The sequence below is a fragment of the Pristiophorus japonicus genome, chromosome 26 (assembly GCF_044704955.1).
Source record: "Pristiophorus japonicus isolate sPriJap1 chromosome 26, sPriJap1.hap1, whole genome shotgun sequence".
Lineage (NCBI taxonomy): Eukaryota > Metazoa > Chordata > Chondrichthyes > Pristiophoridae > Pristiophorus > Pristiophorus japonicus.
In genome coordinates, this window is record NC_092002.1 from 13,712,834 (window position 1) to 13,730,820 (window position 17,987).

Here is a 17,987-nt window from a genome sequence, read left to right on the forward strand (position 1 = left end):
CCTCAACAACTTTCTGTGGTAGAGAATTCCACAGGTTCACCACTCTCTGGGTGAAGAAGTTCCTCCTCATCTTGGTCTTAAATGGCATACCCCCTTATCCTTAGACTGTGACCCCTGGTTCTGGACTTCCCCAACATTGGGAACATTCTTCCTGCATCTAACCTGTCTAAACCCATCAGAATTTTAAACGTTTCTATGAGGTCCCCTCTCATTCTTCTGAACTCCAGTGAATACAAGTCCAGTTGATCCAGTCTTTCTTGATAGGTCAGTCCCGCCATCCTGGGAATCAGTCTGGTGAATCTTCGCTGCACTCCCTCAATAGCAAGAATGTCCTTCCTTAGGTTAGGAGACCAAAACTGTACACAATACTCCAGGTGTGGCCTCACCAATGCCCCGTACAACTGTATCAACACCTCCCTGCCCCTGTACTCAAATCCCCTCGCTATGAAGACCAACATGCCATTTGCTTTCTTAACCGCCTGCTGTACCTGACTGATGTACCATGACATTCAGGTCTCGTTGTACCTCCCCTTTTCCTAATCTGTCACCATTCAGATAATAGTCTGTCTCTCTGTTTTTACCACCAAAGTGGATAACCTCACATTTATCCACATTGTACTTCATCTGCCATGCATTTGCCCACTCACCTAACCTATCCAAGTCACTGCAGCCTCATAGCATCCTTCTCGCAGCTCACACTGCCACCTAACTTAGTGTCATCCGCAAATTTGGAGAAACTACATTTAATCCCCTCGTCTAAATCATTAATGTACAGTGTAAACAGCTGGGGCCCCAGCACAGAACCTTGCTGTACCCCACTAGTCACCGCCTGCCATTCTGAAAAGTACCCATTTACTCCTACTCTTTGCTTCCTGTCTGACAACCAGTTCTCAATCCATGTCAACACACTGCCCCCAATCCCATGTGCTTTAACTTTGCACATTAATCTCTTGTGTGGGACCATGTCGAAAGCCTTCTGAAAGTCCAAATATACCACATCAACTGGTTCTCCCTTGTCCACTCTACTGGAAACATCCTCAAAAAATTATAGAAGATTTGTCAAGCATGATTTCCCTTTCACAAATCCATGCTGACTTGGACCTATCATGTCACCTCTTTCAAATGCGCTTCTATGACATCCTTAATAATTGATTCCATCATCTTAACCACTACCGATGTCAGGCTGACCGGTCTATAATTCCCTGTTTTCTCTCTCCTTTTTTAAAAAGTGGGGTTACATTGGCTACCCTCCACTCGATAGGAACTGATCCAGAGTCAATGGAATGTTGGAAAATGACACTCAATGCATCCGCTATTTCCAAGGCCACCTCCTTAAGTACTCTGGGATGCAGTTCATCAGGCCCTGGGGATTTATCGGCCTTCAATCCCATTAATTTCCCCAACACAATTTCCCGACTAATAAGGATTTCCCTCAGTTCCTCCTCTTTACTAGACCCTCTGACCCCTCTTATATCCGGAACGTTGTTAATGTCCTCCTTCGTGAATACCGAACCAAAGTACTTGTTTAATTGGTCCGCCATTTATTTGTTCCCCGTTATGACTTCCCCTGATTCTGACTGCAGGGGACCTACGTTTGTTTTTACTAACCTTTTTCTCTTTACATATCTATAGAAACTTTTGCAATCGTTCTTAATGTTCCCTGCAAGCTTCTCGTACTCCATTTTCCCTGCCCTAATCAAACCCTTTGTCCTCCTCTGCTGAGTTCTAAATTTCTCCCAGTCTCCGGGTTCACTGCTATTTCTGGCCAATTTGTATGCCACTTCCTTGGCTTTAATACTATCACTGATTTTCCCTGATAGCCACGGTTGAGTCACCTTCCCTTTTTTATTTTTACGACAGACAGGAATGTACAATTGTTGTAGTTCATCCATGCGGTCTCTAAATGTCTGCCATTGCCCATCCACAGTCAACCCCTTAAATATCATTCGCCAATCAATCCTAGCCAATTCACGCCTCATACCTTCAAAGTTACCCTTCTTTAAGTTCTGGACCTTGGTCTCTGAATTAACTGTTTCATTCTCCATCCTAATGCAGAATTCCACCATATTATGGTCACTCTTCCCCAAGGGGCCTCGCACAACGGGATTGCTAATTAATCCTCTCTCATTACACAACACCCAGTCTAAGGTGGCCTCCCCCCTAGTTGGTTACTCGACATATTGGACTAGAAAACCATCCCTTATGCACTCCAGGAAATCCTCCTCCACCGTATTGCTTCCAGTTTGGTTAGCCCAATCTATGTGCATATTAAAGTCACCCATTATAACTGCTGCACCCTTATTGCATGCACCCCTAATTTCCTGTTTGATGCTCTCCCCAACATCACTACTACTGTTTGGAGGTCTGTACACAACTCCCAATAAAGTTTTTTGCCCTTTGGTGTTCTGCAGCTCTACCCATATAGATTCCACATCATCCAAGCTAATGTCCATTCTAACTATTGCATTAATCTCCTCTTTAACCAGCAATGCTACCCCACCTCCTTTTCCTTTTATTCTATCCTTCCTGAATGTTGAATACCCTTGGATGTTGAGTTCCCAGCCTTGATCATCCTGGAGCCATGTCTCCGTAATCCCAATCACATCATATTTGTTAACATCTATTTGCACAGTTAATTCATCCACCTTACGGATACTCCTTGCATTAAGACATAAAGCCTTCAGGCTTGTTTTTTTAACACCCTTTGTCCTTTTAGAATTTTGCTGTACAGTGGCCCTTTTTGTTTTTAGTCTTGGGTTTCTCTGCCCTCCACTTTTCCTCATCTCCTTTCTGTCTTTTGTTTTTGTCTCCTTTTTGTTTCCCTCTGTCTCCCTGCATTGGTTCCCATCCCCCTGCCATATTAGTTTAACTCCTCCCCAACAGCACTAGCAAACACTCCCCCTAGGACATTGATTCCGGTCCTGCCCAGGTGCAGACCGTCCGGTTTGTACTGGTCCCACCTCCCCCAGAACCGGTTCCAATGCCCCAGGAATTTGAATCCCTCCCTGCTGCACCACTGTTCAAGCCACGTATTCATCTGCGCTATCCTGCGATTCTTACTCTGACTAGCACGTGGCACTGGTAACAATCCTGGGATTACTACTTTAGAGGTCCTATTTTTTAATTTAGCTCCTAACTCCTTAAATTCGTTTCGTAGGACCTCATCCCTTTTTTACCTATGTCGTTGGTACCACGACAACTGGCTGTTCTCCTTCCCTTTTTAGAATGTCCTGCACCCGCTCCGAGACATCCTTGACCCTTGCACCAGGGAGGCAACATACCATCCTGGAGTCTCGGTTGCGGCCGCAGAAACGCCTATCTATTCCCCTTACAATTGAATCCCCTATCACTATTGCTCTCCCACTCTTTTTCCCGCCCTCCTGTGCAACAGAGCCAGCCACGGTGCCATGAACCTGGCCGCTGCTGCCCTCCCGCGATGAGTCATCCCCCCCAACAGCACTCAAAGCAGTGTATCTGTTTTGCAGGGGGATGACCACAGGGGACCCCTGCACCACCCCCCTTGCACTACTCTTCCTGCTGGTCTTCCATTCCCTATCTGTCTGTGGACCCTTCACCTGCGGTAAGACCAACTCGCTACACATGCTACTCACGTCATTCTCAGCATCGTGGATGCTCCAGAGTGAATCCACCCTCAGCTCCAACTCCGCAACGCGGTCCGTCAGGAGCTGGAGGCGGACACACTTCCCGCACACGTAGTCGTCAGGGACACTGGAGTCGTCCCTGAGTTCCCACATGGTACAGGAGGAGCATAACACGTGACCGAGCTGTCCTGCCATGACTTAACCCTTAGATAGGCAACAACAATGCTAAAGTTTACTCACTGTTATAGAAGAGAAAAAAGATAAACTACTCACCAATCACCAGCTAATCACCCACCCCTTTGGCTGTGACGTCACCTTTCTGTTTCTTTCTACTTTTTTGCTTTCTCCCTGTAGCTGCACAAGCACGCCTCACCAACCCCGGACTCGCGCTGCTCCAAGTGCCATTTGGAGTTCAGTACATTTGGATGCGGTCAGCAATTCCATACATTACATTTGGATGCTGACCGCAGTTCCGTTCAATACATTACTTTACATTTCAAGGTACAATTCATACAATCCAGGATACATTGTGGTACGTTCATCAAGTTACATTACATGTGTCACTATACAGTACACAGTGAGGGTACAGTTACATTTCTTTCCAACATGCATTATACATGGCACTACATAGGTGTTTGCAGATCATGGTGCTCTAGGTATACAAAAGGTTTACCATTGCAGCCCGAGGGGAGTTTTATACTGATTCCAGCCCCTGGGTTTACCGTGGCGGAAGGGCTTTAAACTGTGGCTCTTCCCCACCGTGCCTTTGCGGCGGCTGCACCAATTTTTAGTGTGTCCCTCAGCACGTGGTCCTGGACCTTGGATTGCGCCAGTCTGCAACACGCAGACGTGGACATCTCCTTGCTCTGGAAGACCAGCAAGCTTCGGCATGACCAAAGTGCGTCTTTCACCGAGTTGATTGCCCTCCAGCAGCTGGTGATGTCTCTCTGTGTGTGTCCCTGGGAACAACCCGTAGAGCACAGAGTCCTGTGTTACGGAGCTGCTCGGAATGAACCTCGACAGCAACCACTGCATCTCTTTCCAGACCTGCCTTGCAAAGGCGCAATCTTGAAGGAGGTGGGTGACAGTCTCGTCCACCCCGCAGCCGACTCGGGGGCACCGTGCCGTGCTGCTGAGACGCCGGCTGTGCATGAAAGCTCTTGACGGGTAGGGCCCTCCTCACCGCCAACCAAGCTACATCTTGGTGCTTGTGTGAAAGCTCTGGCGATGAGACGTTCTGCCAAACGAGTTCGACAGTCTGCTTGGGGAACCACCTGACAGGGTCCACCCTCTCCTTTCGTAGGGCGTCCAGGACCTTACGTGCTGACCACTGTTTTATGGCTTTGTGGTCAAAGGGGTTTTTTGTGAAAAACTTTTCCACGAAGGATAGGTGGACAAGCATGGTCCAGCTGGTGGGGCCGTTTCGCGGCAGCGTGGCCAGGCCCATCCTTCGCAACACCGGGGACAGGTAGAACCTCAGCACGTAGTGACACTTGGTGTTTGCATACCGGGGGTCTGTGCAGCCGCACACAAACCTGAGGGCCACGTTCGGAGCATCCTTTGCTGTTTGTGGGGGCTGGCCGCGTTTGGCATATTACATCAGTGACTGCACTCCAAAATCTCTCAAAGGCCAGGTATCACAGAGAAGGCAACTGCAGCCTTTTCACAGACTAGAACCATCTCTTCAACCCTCCTCCCCCCCCCCCCCCCTCAGACTTATCTGTCAGTTGCTTTCCCCGCCTTCATTCATGAGCTCACGACAGTGGAATGGCTTCACGCACAAGTTTGAAATGTTGGTGCATACTGTGAAAGTAAGAAAGAGCTTGTATTCATAGTGTATTATCACATCCTTGGGATGTCTTGAAGAGCTGTGCATCCAATAAGTTACTTTTTGATATGTATTATGTAGGTGAACGTGGCAGACAATCTGCAGACAGCGAAGTACCAAAGGCACCAAATCGCCTGATCTGTTTCGTGTTCAATGCAGGACACCCAGAGGAGCTCCCCTGCCTCTCCAAGTTGAGACATAGGGTCTTTCATGTCTACCTGAAGCAGCAGGTGGGTTTTAATCTCCTGAAAGATGGCATCTCTGACTGCAGCACTCCCTACAGCCTTCTAATTTAGAGACGAGTGTGGCCGACTGAGGAACATAGGCCCCTTTCAGTCCCTTGAGCCTGTTCTGTCATTCAATTAGATCGTGGCTAATTATTAGAAGAGTATGTATTAGGGACCAGTTACATCACAGTTTCAGGCCAATATCTGTAGAATGCAATGTGGAGAAAGCTGAACTGAATGGCATGATGTATTCACGTTCAGAGCTCTGTTCAGCAGCGGGTTAAAGTCTAACGGGACCACTCATAACATTAATTGCATTTAACTTTCAAAATGTCCCAAATGGATTGCAACACACTAACGTGCAGCTGGGATGCAAACTCCATTATACTTACTGCTGCCTAGCAACCCTGGATAGGTTGCTCAGAATGGAATCATTATGAACGTCTGAGGTTGTTACGCGGGATGCCACTCCCCCAATTATATTTAACTGAAATACTGCCGTGTATTTCAGGAGACCCCATTACCGTTTTCCCCAGGAATGTGTGCGATTCAGTAGGTGGCCGTCTAACAGATGTTGGTCCACTTTTCCGATCGAGCCGGCTCAATTTCCGGCTGTAAATTGGGAAAACCAAATAAAGTGTTAGAAATTATACATTGATGAGGGGCTTTTTGCTGGAGCTCGCCTTAGAAAAATGAATAGTGTACAGTGCGCACACACCCATTCGTGGAATTGTTCCTACCCTGCAGCCACTCATGACATTGTATTATGTTTAAGGCAGTGTATAAGGTTGCATATATTGACACCGCCCGGTCCAGGCAGCAGGCGGTCGAGGGGGTCACTCAGTCCGACTGCCTGCCTCTTCCGCGGTTACATCTGAGCTAGCGTGTCCCTGGAGCTGGAGCACATGGTGTCCGCTGGTACACTCACAGCCTTCCGTGAGAGGTGGGCACTGGAGGGACTGGAGTGCATCATCACCCCAGGCAAACAAATTTTAATTTGATCCACGAATGTTAAAAGTTTAATTTGTCAGTTTTAGTGCCCCTTTATTGTTTTACAAAAATAGTTATAATGACACTGCTGTTCCCAGCCAGAATGGAGATGATTGACAGGGCATTGCGCAATCACACCTGGACAGGGACTAATTTTACACACATAATTTGTCTGTAACTATCTTCCACACACTGCATTTTGCTGGTGAAATCACCTTGCTGTTTATCGGGAGACTTTGTTGTAGTTTGGTCATGAGTTCGCTTTGCTGTACTGGTAGAGACTTTATTGAAATAGATTGTCTGCTGTGAGTCCGACCATGAGTCCCACTCCACCTCCAAATCATTGCTTGACACAGTGGTGTCAATAGACTCAGTGATTCTAATGCTGGTTGTTTTGGGAAGGATAGCTGAATCATAGAATCTCAGTCAGAAGGCGGCCATTTGCCTGTGCTGGTTCAGCTATCCAAGCAGTCCCACTCCCCTGCTCTCTCCGCACAGCCCTGCGAATCTCTGCTTTCTCTCCAGCTGCTAACATGACTTGACACTATTTGTTCTGCGGTTTGACTGCCTGGTGATTAGATCGGGAGTTAACTGATTTAGAATGAGCACTGCCTTTTGTTTAGTGATTTATACCCGATAAAGTGCGGCAGTTAAGGACAAGGCCGTTGAATAAAATAAACTTGTACTGGTTGAAAGAAATGCAAGTCTTGTGTGTTCTCCTGAGGCACAGAATGTCTCACAGTAGACCTTTACAGTAAATAAACCAAGCACTCAGGGTTAATTCTAGTGGGATAGATTTGAAAAGTAAACAAGTTATTCGAAACTTGTATTGCACCTTGGTTAGACTTCACATGGAGTACTGCGTACAATTCTGGATGCCATATTATAATGCGAGGTTAATACCTATCAGGAAAGGATAAACAGGCTGGGTCTCTTTTTCTCTTGAAAAGAGAAGGCTGAGGGGTGACCTAGTAGAGATCTTTAAAATGATGAAAGGCTTTGAGCAGACGCAGAGAGGGTGTTTTCACTTGTGGGGAAGAGCAAAACGAGAGGCTACCAATATAAAATATAAACAGAAAATACTCAGCAGGTCAGGCAGCATCTGTGGAGCGAGAGAAACAGTTAGCATTTCAGGTCGATGACCTTCAGAACTATAAAAAGTTAGAGATGTAACAGATTTTAAGCATGTGCAGGGTTAAGGGCGAGGGGAGGAAAGAGCAAAAGGGAAGGTCTGTGATGGGGTGGACGGCAGGAGTAATTAAATGACAAAAGGGATAATTGTTCAGAGCAATGGGGGATGGTAATAGTACAAGTAAAGAAGCAAAAGATGGGTCTAGAAGACGTGTAATTGGGAATGGCAGACTCATCAGCTGCTATCGGAAAAAATAGGGGTAGAGGTTATGATCTGAAATTGTTGAACTCTATGTTGAGTCCAGAAGGCTGTAAAGTGACTAATTGAAAGATGAGGTGCTGTTCCTCGAGTTTACGTTGAGCTTTGTTGGAATAGTATAAGAGGCCGAGGTCAGAGTGGGAGTGGAGCGGATAATTATGTCAGGCGACCGGAAGCTCGGGGTCACGCTTGTGGACTGAATGGAGGTGTTCCGCTCAGTGGTCACCCAATCTGCTTTTGGTCTCCCCAATGTAGAGGGCACTGGATTGTGAGCAGCCAATAGTGTACTAAATTGCAAGAAGTACAAATAAATCGCTGTTTCACCTGGAAGGAGTGTTGGGGACCCTGGGCAGTGGGAAGGGAGATGGTAAAAGGACAGGTCAAGAGGCCCAATGGTTGGGGCTGGGGGACTATGAGCAATGATGGAATTTAGTTTTGTCTTGTTTCTTTAGCCGGTATCCTGCTAGATGCCAATAGACACAATGCAGTGTCACTGATGCAGGCAGACTGATACCCAGACTGAAGGCTGAACGATTCTAATCTCTAGTTTTCCTCTTCCCCACAAGTGGAAACACTCTCTGTATCTACTCTTATCAAAACCTTTCATAATTTTGAAGACCTCTCTTAGGTCACCCCTGGGACTTCTCTTTTCAAGAGAAACCAAGCCGGTTCATCCTTTTCCGACAGATATACCCTCGTATTTCTGGTATCATCCTTGTAAACCTCCAGTGCTTCTATATCCTTTTTAGAATACAGCAACCAGAATTGTATGCAGTACTCCCAAGTGTGGTCTAACCAAGGTTCGATTCACGTTTAGCATAATTTCTCTGCTTTTCAATTCAAACCCTCTAGAAATAAACCCTGGTGTTTGGTTTGCTTTTTTATGGGCTTGTTAACCTGTGTCGTTCCTTTCAGCGATTTGTGTATTTGTACTCAGACATCCCTTTGCTCTTCTATTTGTATTTTGTATTTTCCAAGTAATATGTAACCTCCCTACTTTTATTACCAAAATGTAATACCTCATTTATCTGTGTTGAATTTAATTTGCCAATTATATGCCCATTCTGCAATTTATTAATGTATTCTTGTAATTTGTTGCAGCCCTCCTCAGTATTGACTATTCCTCAGTATTGGTGTCATCTCCAAATTTAGAAAGTGTTTTGTTTCCAAAGTCTAAATCGCTAATCTTGAAGCCAGCTAGTTATCTATTCTGCTACTTGTCCCCTGACTCCACATGCTGTGACCTTATTCATTAGTCTATTATCTGGTACCTTATTGTAGGCCTTTTGAAAATCTAGATAAATCTGGAGTCATCAATCTCCACTGGGCTGTAAGGGAGATGGGATCAGGCAGGAGATAGACAGCGCAGGTGACTGTAGAATGGCACTGCCTGAGACCAGGGAGCAGGTTGTCCACATTTTATCTCTGTTGGGGAATGGGATAGGTTGTGTGCACCGATCTAAAGGCAAAATCACAAAGCAAGTAAGGAAAGAAAACTTAAATGGGTTCCTTAATAAATCCTATTTGTAAAATAAAGGCAGATAGTTCTTCCAATAAAATCTTTTTTTAATTCAAAAATTAATTTTCCAATAAGTGAGGTTGTAGCTTGATGCTGATGATAATTACAGCAGAATTTTTTCAAACAGAATTAGTGTACAAAATAGGGTAAAAATCCGACAACTGTATTTGGGACATTCGTGTTGTCTGTAGAACAGTTCAGGTTGTTTCCATCGTGATGTTTTCCGCTTTTTGGCCTACGAATTCATCTACTTCAGACACGGTTCCAAACACAATACAAACAATGTTTTACAATGTTTTAGTTCTCATGGTACCCAATGCATGTAGAGATATCACATCTTGTTTCCTTTCGTTCTTGCACATGATCTGACAGCAAGGCAATAATCTCGTCACGAATCTGACCTGCAGACTGTCATCTGTAATAATCTGGTGTTGCATTGTACATGAGGAAACCGAGGAATGACACTGCGTTTGCTCTGACCTCGGGTAGCACATTCCTAAAGAAGGTGACACAGCTCCTTATGTACAAAGTGATCTGGTTGGGGAAGTCTTTGGTAATGTGCCTGGAGTTGTTGCGTAAATATTTCTCAAAATACAGGGTGGTCTCCTCCAAGGAAAGCTCTTGAAACATCTTGGACATGATTTCTGACTCCATTACTGGACTGTAGGAATTCAGCACGGATTTGCAGACTTTGATGACTTCATTGCTCTCATCGTTGAGATGCAGCAGCAAGCTGATCAAGGTGGACTTGATGTGCTCAATATGTGCAGGGTTCATTTCCACAGTCCCAAATCTGATCAGCTTCCCAAGTACATTAAAAGCCGTAGCTCTCACTTTCTCATGTTGATTTTCAAAGTAAGGCTGAACTGCCAGTGCAAACACCAAGAATCGGATGTATTGCCAAGCAGCCGATAACTTTATTTGAAAAAGGCCGTGTCATTATTTCCTGCTTGAGGTCATCATCAGCAGAAGAATTGTATGCCACCACAATCTGTAACCTCATGGCCCAGCAGATCCTCCACTCTACCATTACTATCAAGTCATGGAACCAATCATGGTTCAATGAGGAATGTAGAAGAGCATGCCAAGAGCAGCACCAGGCGTACCTAAAAATGTGGTACCAACCTGGAAGCTACAACACATGACTACATTTATGCTAAACAGCAGAAGCAGCATGCCATAGGCAGAGCTAACCAATCCCACAACTCAACGGATCAGATCAAAGCTCTGCAGTCCTGCCACATCCAGTCGGGAATGGTGGTGGACAATTAGACATCTAATGAGAAGAGCAGACTCCATGAACACCCCCATCCTCAATGATAACGCAGCCCAGTACATGAGTGCAGAAGACAAGGCTGAAGCGTTTTGCAACCATCATCAGCCAGAAGTGCCGAGTGGATGATCTATCTCGGCCTCCTCCTGAGGTCTCCATCACTAAAGCCGGTCTTCAGCCAATTTGATTCACTCCACGTGATATCAAAAAACGGCTGAGCGCACTGGATACAACGAAGGCAAAGGACCTCGACAACATTCCAGCAGTAGAGTTGAAGACTTGTGCTCCAGAACTAGCTGCGCCTCTGGCCAAGCTGTTGCAGTACAGCAACAACACCGGCATCTATCTAACAAAGTGGAAAATTGCCCAGGTATGTCCTGTCCCCAAAAAAGACAAAACCAACCCTGCAATTATCGCCCCATCAGTGTACTCTCAATCATCAGTAAAGGAAGGAGTCATCGACAGTACTATTAAGCGGCACGTACTCAATAGCCTGCTCACCATTACACAGTTTGAGTTCCACCAGGACCACTCAGCTCCAGAACTCATTAGAGCTTTGGTCCAAACATGGACAAAAGAGATTAATTCTAGAGGCGAAGTGAGAGTGACTTCTCTTGATATCAAGGCAACATTTGACCAAGTAGTGAAATTGAAGTCTATAGGAATCAGGGGTAAAACCGCTGACTGGAGTTATATCTAGCACAAAGGACTATGTTTGTGGTTGGTGGCCAGTTATCTCAGCCCCAGGACATTGCTGCAGGAGTTCCTCAGACCCAACCATCTTCATCAATGATCGACAGTCCATTATAAGGTCAAAAATGAGGACTGCACAGTGTTTAGTTCTATTCGCAACCCATCAGATAATGAAACAGTCCGTGCCCACATTTAGCAAGCCCTGGACAACATTCAGGCTTGGGCTGATAAGTGGCAAGTAACAGTCGCAGCACGCAACTCCTTTTTTGGACACGAGTATGCACACACAGGACAACACCTCGAATTTCAAATCTCTCCATGGCCTCACCCTACCATATCTCAGCAACCTTTTCCAGCCCTACATGCCTCCGAGAGCTCTGCAATCTGTTGGAGTACAGATTGCTGGCCCCTTTCGACACTTGTAAACCCAGCGATGATGGCAGCAGTCTGAGCTTCCACTACTGCAGTGAGATGTTGGGACGCTTCTGCCTGTGCTGCAATGGAAGCCACAAGATCGCCCATCACATCCACCATCATATTTGGGTCAAGATCTCTCATGGAGCTGTCCATCATTTCCATCCCGGAAATCATGGGCTCCAAGCTCTGCGCAAAACCCTGTACAATGTTGGAGCTGGACACCTCCATGCTCCTTGACACTGACAAGAGGCTTTTTGGCAGGCTTGCCATTGCACCAAGCATTTCTGTGTGCATGCCCATCACCTTTCTTCTGAAGGACGCCCCATCGAGGTCGTCATCGGAATCCTGTGGTGCAGAACTCGTGCACAAACTCGGCTTCCGGTGACCTGGCACCCGAGCGACCCTTTGCCCCTGTCCTGGCTGCAGCCCACTCATGCCCGGTGACTCACCACTTGTGGATCCGGCCTCTGTACTATCCTTTAAAGTCTGTGCAGTGCCACTTCCTGAGCTTGCGTCTACGGGTGTCAGACGCAGTTGCATTTTGTCGAGGTCTTCTTGTGCTCCTCCTACATAAGTGTCTTCCTTATGTTCAGGTACAGTTGCTGGCGGTTCTTGGGTATCTGAAAGCAGAAAGGCGGTGGGGGGAGGGGGTAGCAAAATATCCATGCACACACCATCAGCAGTTTGTAAGTGAGAAGTGATTATGGGATGAGGGGGAAGTGGGATGTGGGAAGTATTGGGTATAAGCATACCGTCATCATCAGCGCTGCTTTCCACTTCTCCGTTCTCCGTGGACTCTGTCCCTGCCCTTTCGATAATTTGGAATACTGATTGCTCCATGTCTGTTAGGTCAAACCTCGCCTGGCCGCTTCTCGCCTGCTGCTGCTCTCCGCGGTTATCAGCCACCTTTCCCTGCAAGAGAAAGGGAAGTATGTCAGTGAGTGTAGGGCTATGCGTTTGGGTGATGTGCCTGCCATGGTTGAATAACTGGCAGTGTGTGCAAAGTGTGGGATGTGGGTGTGAGTGTTGCACCAGCGGTAAAGTTGTGAGGGTGAAGTGTAGCTGTGAGGTGTGGGTGGTGACAGCGAGAGATTGTGGGTAGGTGAGTGAGGCTAGGAATGCAGATGGTGGGATATGGCATTGGCAGAAGAACCAAGGTGACTTGAGGAAAAACATCTTAATGCTGCAAGTGCCTGAGAGGGTGGTGGAGGCAGACTCAATTGATGCTTTCAAAAGGGAATTGGATAAGTACCTGCAGGAAAAAAAATTGCAGGGATACGGGGAAAAGGTGGGCGGGGGAGCGGGACTAGTTAAAGTGCACTTGCAGTGAGCCGGCACGGGCCCGACGGGCTGATTGGTCTCCTTCAGTGCTGTAATCATTCTACAACATTTGCTGAAGTCTTCACTCACCTTCACCAGCCGGATGAGGTCATCAAGCCTCTTCCGACACTGGAGGGGTGTTCTTGGAACCACACTCGCCGCCGTGACAGCTTTGGCTATCTCCTTCCAGACCCGCCCGCACTGGAGTTTTGAAGGCCACTTGCCGCCTTGCGGAAATAGGATATCGCGTCGTCGTTGGGCCCCGTCGACCAGTGCCTCGAGGGCAGTGTCCGAAAACCGCACCGCCCTTGACGGCCGGTGTCTCTCCATGCCTGGCAACAATTCACAACACCACAGATAATGAAACAGTCTGTGCCCGCATTCAACAAGACCTGGACAACATTCAGGCTTGGGCTGCTAAGTGGCAAGTAACAGTCACGCCACACAAGTGCTGGTGAATGACCATCTTTTTCAGACACACACTCACACATTTAGACAGCACTCGCACAGGACAACACCTCTAATTTCAAATCCCTCCACGGCTTCACCATACCCTATCTCAGCAACCTCTTCCAGCCCTACATCCCTCCGAGAGCTCTGCAATCTGTTGGAGTACAGATTGCTGGCCCCTTTCGACACTTGTAAAACCAGCGATGATGGCAGCAGTCTGAGCTTCCACTGCAGCAATGAGACGTTGGGTTGCTTCTGCCTGTGCTGCAATGGAAGCTGCAAGGTCTCCCATCACATCCACCATCATGTTTGGGTCCACAAGATCTCTCATGGAACTGCCCGTCATTTCCATCCCAGAAATCATGGGCTCCAAGCTCTGCGCAAAACCACGGGCAATGTTGGTGCTGGACACCTCCATGCTCCTTGACACTGACAAGAGACGCCTTGGCAGGCTTGCCATTGCACCAAGCATTTCTGTGTGCATGACCATCACCTGAAGGCCACCCCATTGAGGGCATCATCCAAGTCCTGCATTGCAGAACTCATGCGCAAACTCGCCCTCCGGGGATCTGTCATGTGAGCGACCCTTTCCCACTGTCCCGGCTGCAGCCCACTCGTGCCCGGTGACTCACCATGTGCAGATCCCTCTAAAGTCTGTGCAGTGCCACTTTCTGAGCTTGCGTCTACGGGTATCATATGCTGTTCCGTCTTGTCGTCGTCTTGTGCTTCTCCTCCACCATAAGTGTCTTCCTTATGTTCAGGTACAATTGCTGGTGGTTCTTGGGTATCTGAAAGCAGAAAGGCGGGGGGGAGGGTAGCAAGATATCCATGCTTACTCCATCAGCAGTTTGTAAGTGAGAAGTGATTATGGGATGAGGGGGAAGTGGGATGTGAGAAGAACGATTAGGTGTAAGCATACTGTCATCATCTGCGATGCTTTCCGCTTCTCCGTTCTCCATGGACTCAGTTACAGCCCCGTCGATAATTTGGAACACTGATTCCTCGAGGTCAGTTAGGCCCACCCTCGCTTGATCGCCTCCCTCCTGCTCTCCGCGGTTATCAGCCACCTTTTCCTGCAAGAGAAAGAGATGTGGTTGCCATGATTGAATAGCTGGCAGTGTGTGCAAAGTGTGAGGTGTGGGTGGTGACAGAGAGAGATTGTGGGTAGGTGAGTGAGGCAATGAGCAGTGTGTGAGGCTAGGGTTGCTGATGGTGGGAAAGGGCAGTGGCAGAAGAACCAAAAGGTGACTTGAAGGAAAAACATGTTTAAATGCAGCGAGTGGTTAGGATTTGGTATGCACTGCCCGAGAGGTTGGTGGAGGCAGACTCAATCGTGGCTTTCAAAAGGGAATTCACTAAGTACCTGAAGGAAAAATGAAAATTGCAGGGTTACAGGGAAGGGGCGGGGAGTGGGACTAGCTAAAGCGCTCTGGCATTGGCGTGACGGCTGCAATCCTTCAATGCTGTAATCATTCTACAACATTTGTTGAAGCCTTCACTTACCTTGACCAGCCGGATGAGGTCATGAAATCTCTTCAGACACTGGAGGGCCGTACTGGGAACTTCACTCGCCAATGTGACGGCTTTCGCTACCTCCTTCCAGACCAGCCTGGACTCCAATCTTGAAGGCCTCTTGCCACATTGCGGGAATAGGATATTGCGTCGTCGTTGGACCCCATGGACCAGGGCCTTCAGAGCCATATCCGAAAATCGCGTTGCCCTCGACAGCCGCTGTCTCTCCATGCCTGGTAACAATTCACAACACCACAGATAATGAAACATACAAGACCTGAACAACATTCAGGCTTGGGCTGCTAAGTGGCAAGTAACAGTCGCGCCACACAAGTGCTGCATAATGACCATCTTTTTCAGACACACAAACACACGCGCACAAATTTCACACAACACTTCAAGTCCCTCCAGGGCCTCGCCCTACCCTATGTCAGCAACCCTACATCCCTCCGAGATTGTCCATCACATCCACCATCATGTTTGGGTCAAGATCTCTCATGGAACTGCCCATCATTTCCATCCCGGAAATCATGGGCTCCAAGCTCTGCGCAAAACCCCGGGCAATGTTGGAGCCGGACTCCTCCATGCTTCTTGACACTGACAAAAGGCTCTTTGGCAGGCTTGCCACTGCACCAAGCATTTCTGTGTGCATGCCCATCACCTTTCTTCTGAAGGCCACCCATTGAGGTCATTATCCGAGTCCTGTGGTGCAGAACTCGTGCGCAAACTCTATGCAAGAAGAACGATTAGGTACAAGCATACCGTCGTCATCATCAGTGCTGTTTTCCAATTCTCCGTTCTCCACGGACTCTGTCCCTGCCCCTTCCATAATTTGGAACACTAATTCCTCCAGGTCAGTTAGGTCAACCCTCGCTCGGTTGCCTCCCGCCTGCTGTCCGCGGTTATCAGCCACCTTTACCTGTAAGAGAAAGGGAAGTGTGTCAGTGAGTGTAGGGCTATGCGTTTGGGTGATGCGCCTGCCATGGTTGAATAGCTGGCAGTCCGTGTGAAGTGTGAGATGTGGGGGTGAGTGTTGCAGCAGCGGTAATGTGAGGGTGATGTGAAGCCGTGAGGAGTGGGTGGTGACAGCGAGAGATTGTGGGTAGGTGAGTGAGGCTAGAGGTGCAGATGGTGGGATATGGCATTGGCAGAAGAACCAAAGGTGACTGGAGGGATTTTTTTTTTAATGCAGCGAGTGGTTAGGATTGGGACTGCACTGCTTGAGAGGGTGGTAAAAGCAGACTCGATTGTGGCTTTCAAAAGGGAATTGGTTGGTACATAAGAAATAGGAGCAGGAGTAGGCCATTTGGTCCCTCGAGCCTGCTCCGCCATTCATTAAGATCATGGCTGATCTGATCATGGGCTCAGCTCCACTTCCCTGCCCGCTCCCCATAACCCTTCACTCCCTTATCGTTCAAAATTCTGTCCATCTCCGCCTTAAATATATTCAATGACCCAGCCTCCACAGCTCTGGTGTAGAGAATTCCACAGATTTACATATCTCTGAGAAGAAATTCCTCCTCATCTCAGTTTTAAGTGGGGTAATCCCACTTCTTCAAAATATTACCATGGGATCTTTTACATCCACTTTAGGGCAGACGGGGCCTCGGTTTAACGTCTCATCCGAAAGACGGCACAGCCTGCAGTCCAGCACTCCCTCAGGACTGGCACTGGGTGTGTCAGCATGGATTATTGTGCCCAAGTCTCTGGAGTGTGACTTGAACCCACAACCTACTGACTCAAGAGAGGAGAGTGCCACTCACTGAGCCACTGGCTGAATCCTGATGGAAATGTTTTTTGCAGGTTTACGGGAAAAGGGCGGTGCGGGCGGGGGAGTGGAACTAGCTGAAGCGCTCTTGCAGAGAGCCGGCATGGGCCCAGCAGGTCGTGGCCTCCTTCAGTGCTGTAATATTCTAAAAGTGGAGGAAGTGCATCCGGGAGAGCGCTGAGCACCTCGAGTCTCATCGCCGAGAGCATGCAGAAACCAAGCGCAGGCAGCGGAAGGAGCGTGCAGCAAACCATTCCCACCCACCGTCTGTCCCACCTGTGACAGAGACTGTAATTCCCGTATTGGACTGTTCAGTCACCTGAGAACTCACTTTTAGAGTGGAAGCAAGTCTTCCTCGATTCCAAGGGACTGCCTATGATGATGATGAATCATTCTATGACATTTTGCTGAAGCCTTCACTCACCTTGACCAGTCGGCTGAGGTCATGAAATCTCTTCCGGCACTGGAGGGGCGTCCTGGGGATCACACTCGCCTCCGTGACAACTTTGGCTATCTCCTTCCAGACCCGCTTGCGCTGGCGGATTGAAGGCCTCTTGCCCCCTGGCGGGAATAGGATATTTCGTCGTCGTTGGACCCCGTGGACCAGGGTCTCCAGGGTCCGATCCGAAAAGCGCTTCGCCTTTGACCGTTGGTGTCTCTCCATGCCTGTCAACAAAGCGCCTCGTCTTTTTTATGGAGAGCCTGGGCCTAACTTTCCAGGAATGGTAGACTGCACCCGATATTGGGCACCTCCCCACCCTTCCTCTCTTCCCCTGAGAGATCAGCGCTGCAATCGTGTGAACAAGCGCCAGAAATCCGTGCAGGTTGCACCACTCCAACAGGCGAATACCGGCGGTCGCTGCCCTCGCCGGTTTGCGGCCTTAGTCAACGTCCGTCGCAAAGGCGGACACTGCGCAGGCGCCGGGGTGGGCGGGGCTTCCCATCCATCTGATTAACAGTTTGCGTCATGGCGCCACAACGTCGGGTCCAGACTGGGA

General features: G+C 48.2%; 1 protein-coding gene across 4 annotated transcripts; it reads right to left on the bottom strand.

The window, feature by feature from the left end:
* Positions 1-9,601: 9,601 nt before the first annotated feature.
* Positions 9,602-17,897, bottom strand: LOC139239209 (uncharacterized). Of its 4 annotated transcripts, XM_070867864.1 has the most exons (8): positions 17,414-17,897; positions 15,984-16,140; positions 15,213-15,454; positions 14,629-14,782; positions 14,342-14,497; positions 13,350-13,591; positions 12,692-12,851; positions 9,602-12,559 (listed from the first exon to the last, which is right to left on the bottom strand). In XM_070867864.1, exons 1-8 carry the CDS (start codon positions 17,651-17,653, stop codon positions 11,862-11,864), a joined length of 2,049 nt encoding a protein of 682 aa, XP_070723965.1. In that variant the 5' UTR covers positions 17,654-17,897; the 3' UTR covers positions 9,602-11,861. The 4 variants fall into 4 exon arrangements, with proteins under 4 accessions (XP_070723965.1, XP_070723964.1, XP_070723967.1 ...); XM_070867863.1 differs by having other exon boundaries at positions 9,602-12,851; XM_070867866.1 differs by lacking the exon at positions 17,414-17,897 and adding an exon at positions 17,321-17,381 and having other exon boundaries at positions 9,602-12,851.
* Between the last annotated feature and the right edge of the window lie 90 nt (positions 17,898-17,987).

What these genes read in the sequence shown, in the direction of transcription:
- LOC139239209 (XM_070867863.1), bottom strand. Translation starts at nt 17,653, where the DNA reads ATGGAGAGACACCAACGGTCAAAGGCGAAGCGCTTTTCGGATCGGACC. An exon ending in CAGCACTGATGATGACGACG is followed by an intron (nt 15,455 to 15,983) that starts GTATGCTTGTAC and finishes AATTGTTACCAG; the next exon opens with GCATGGAGAGACAGCGGCTG. An exon ending in TTTAGAGGGATCTGCACATG is followed by an intron (nt 13,592 to 14,341) that starts GTGAGTCACCGG and finishes AATTGTTGCCAG; the next exon opens with GCATGGAGAGACACCGGCCG.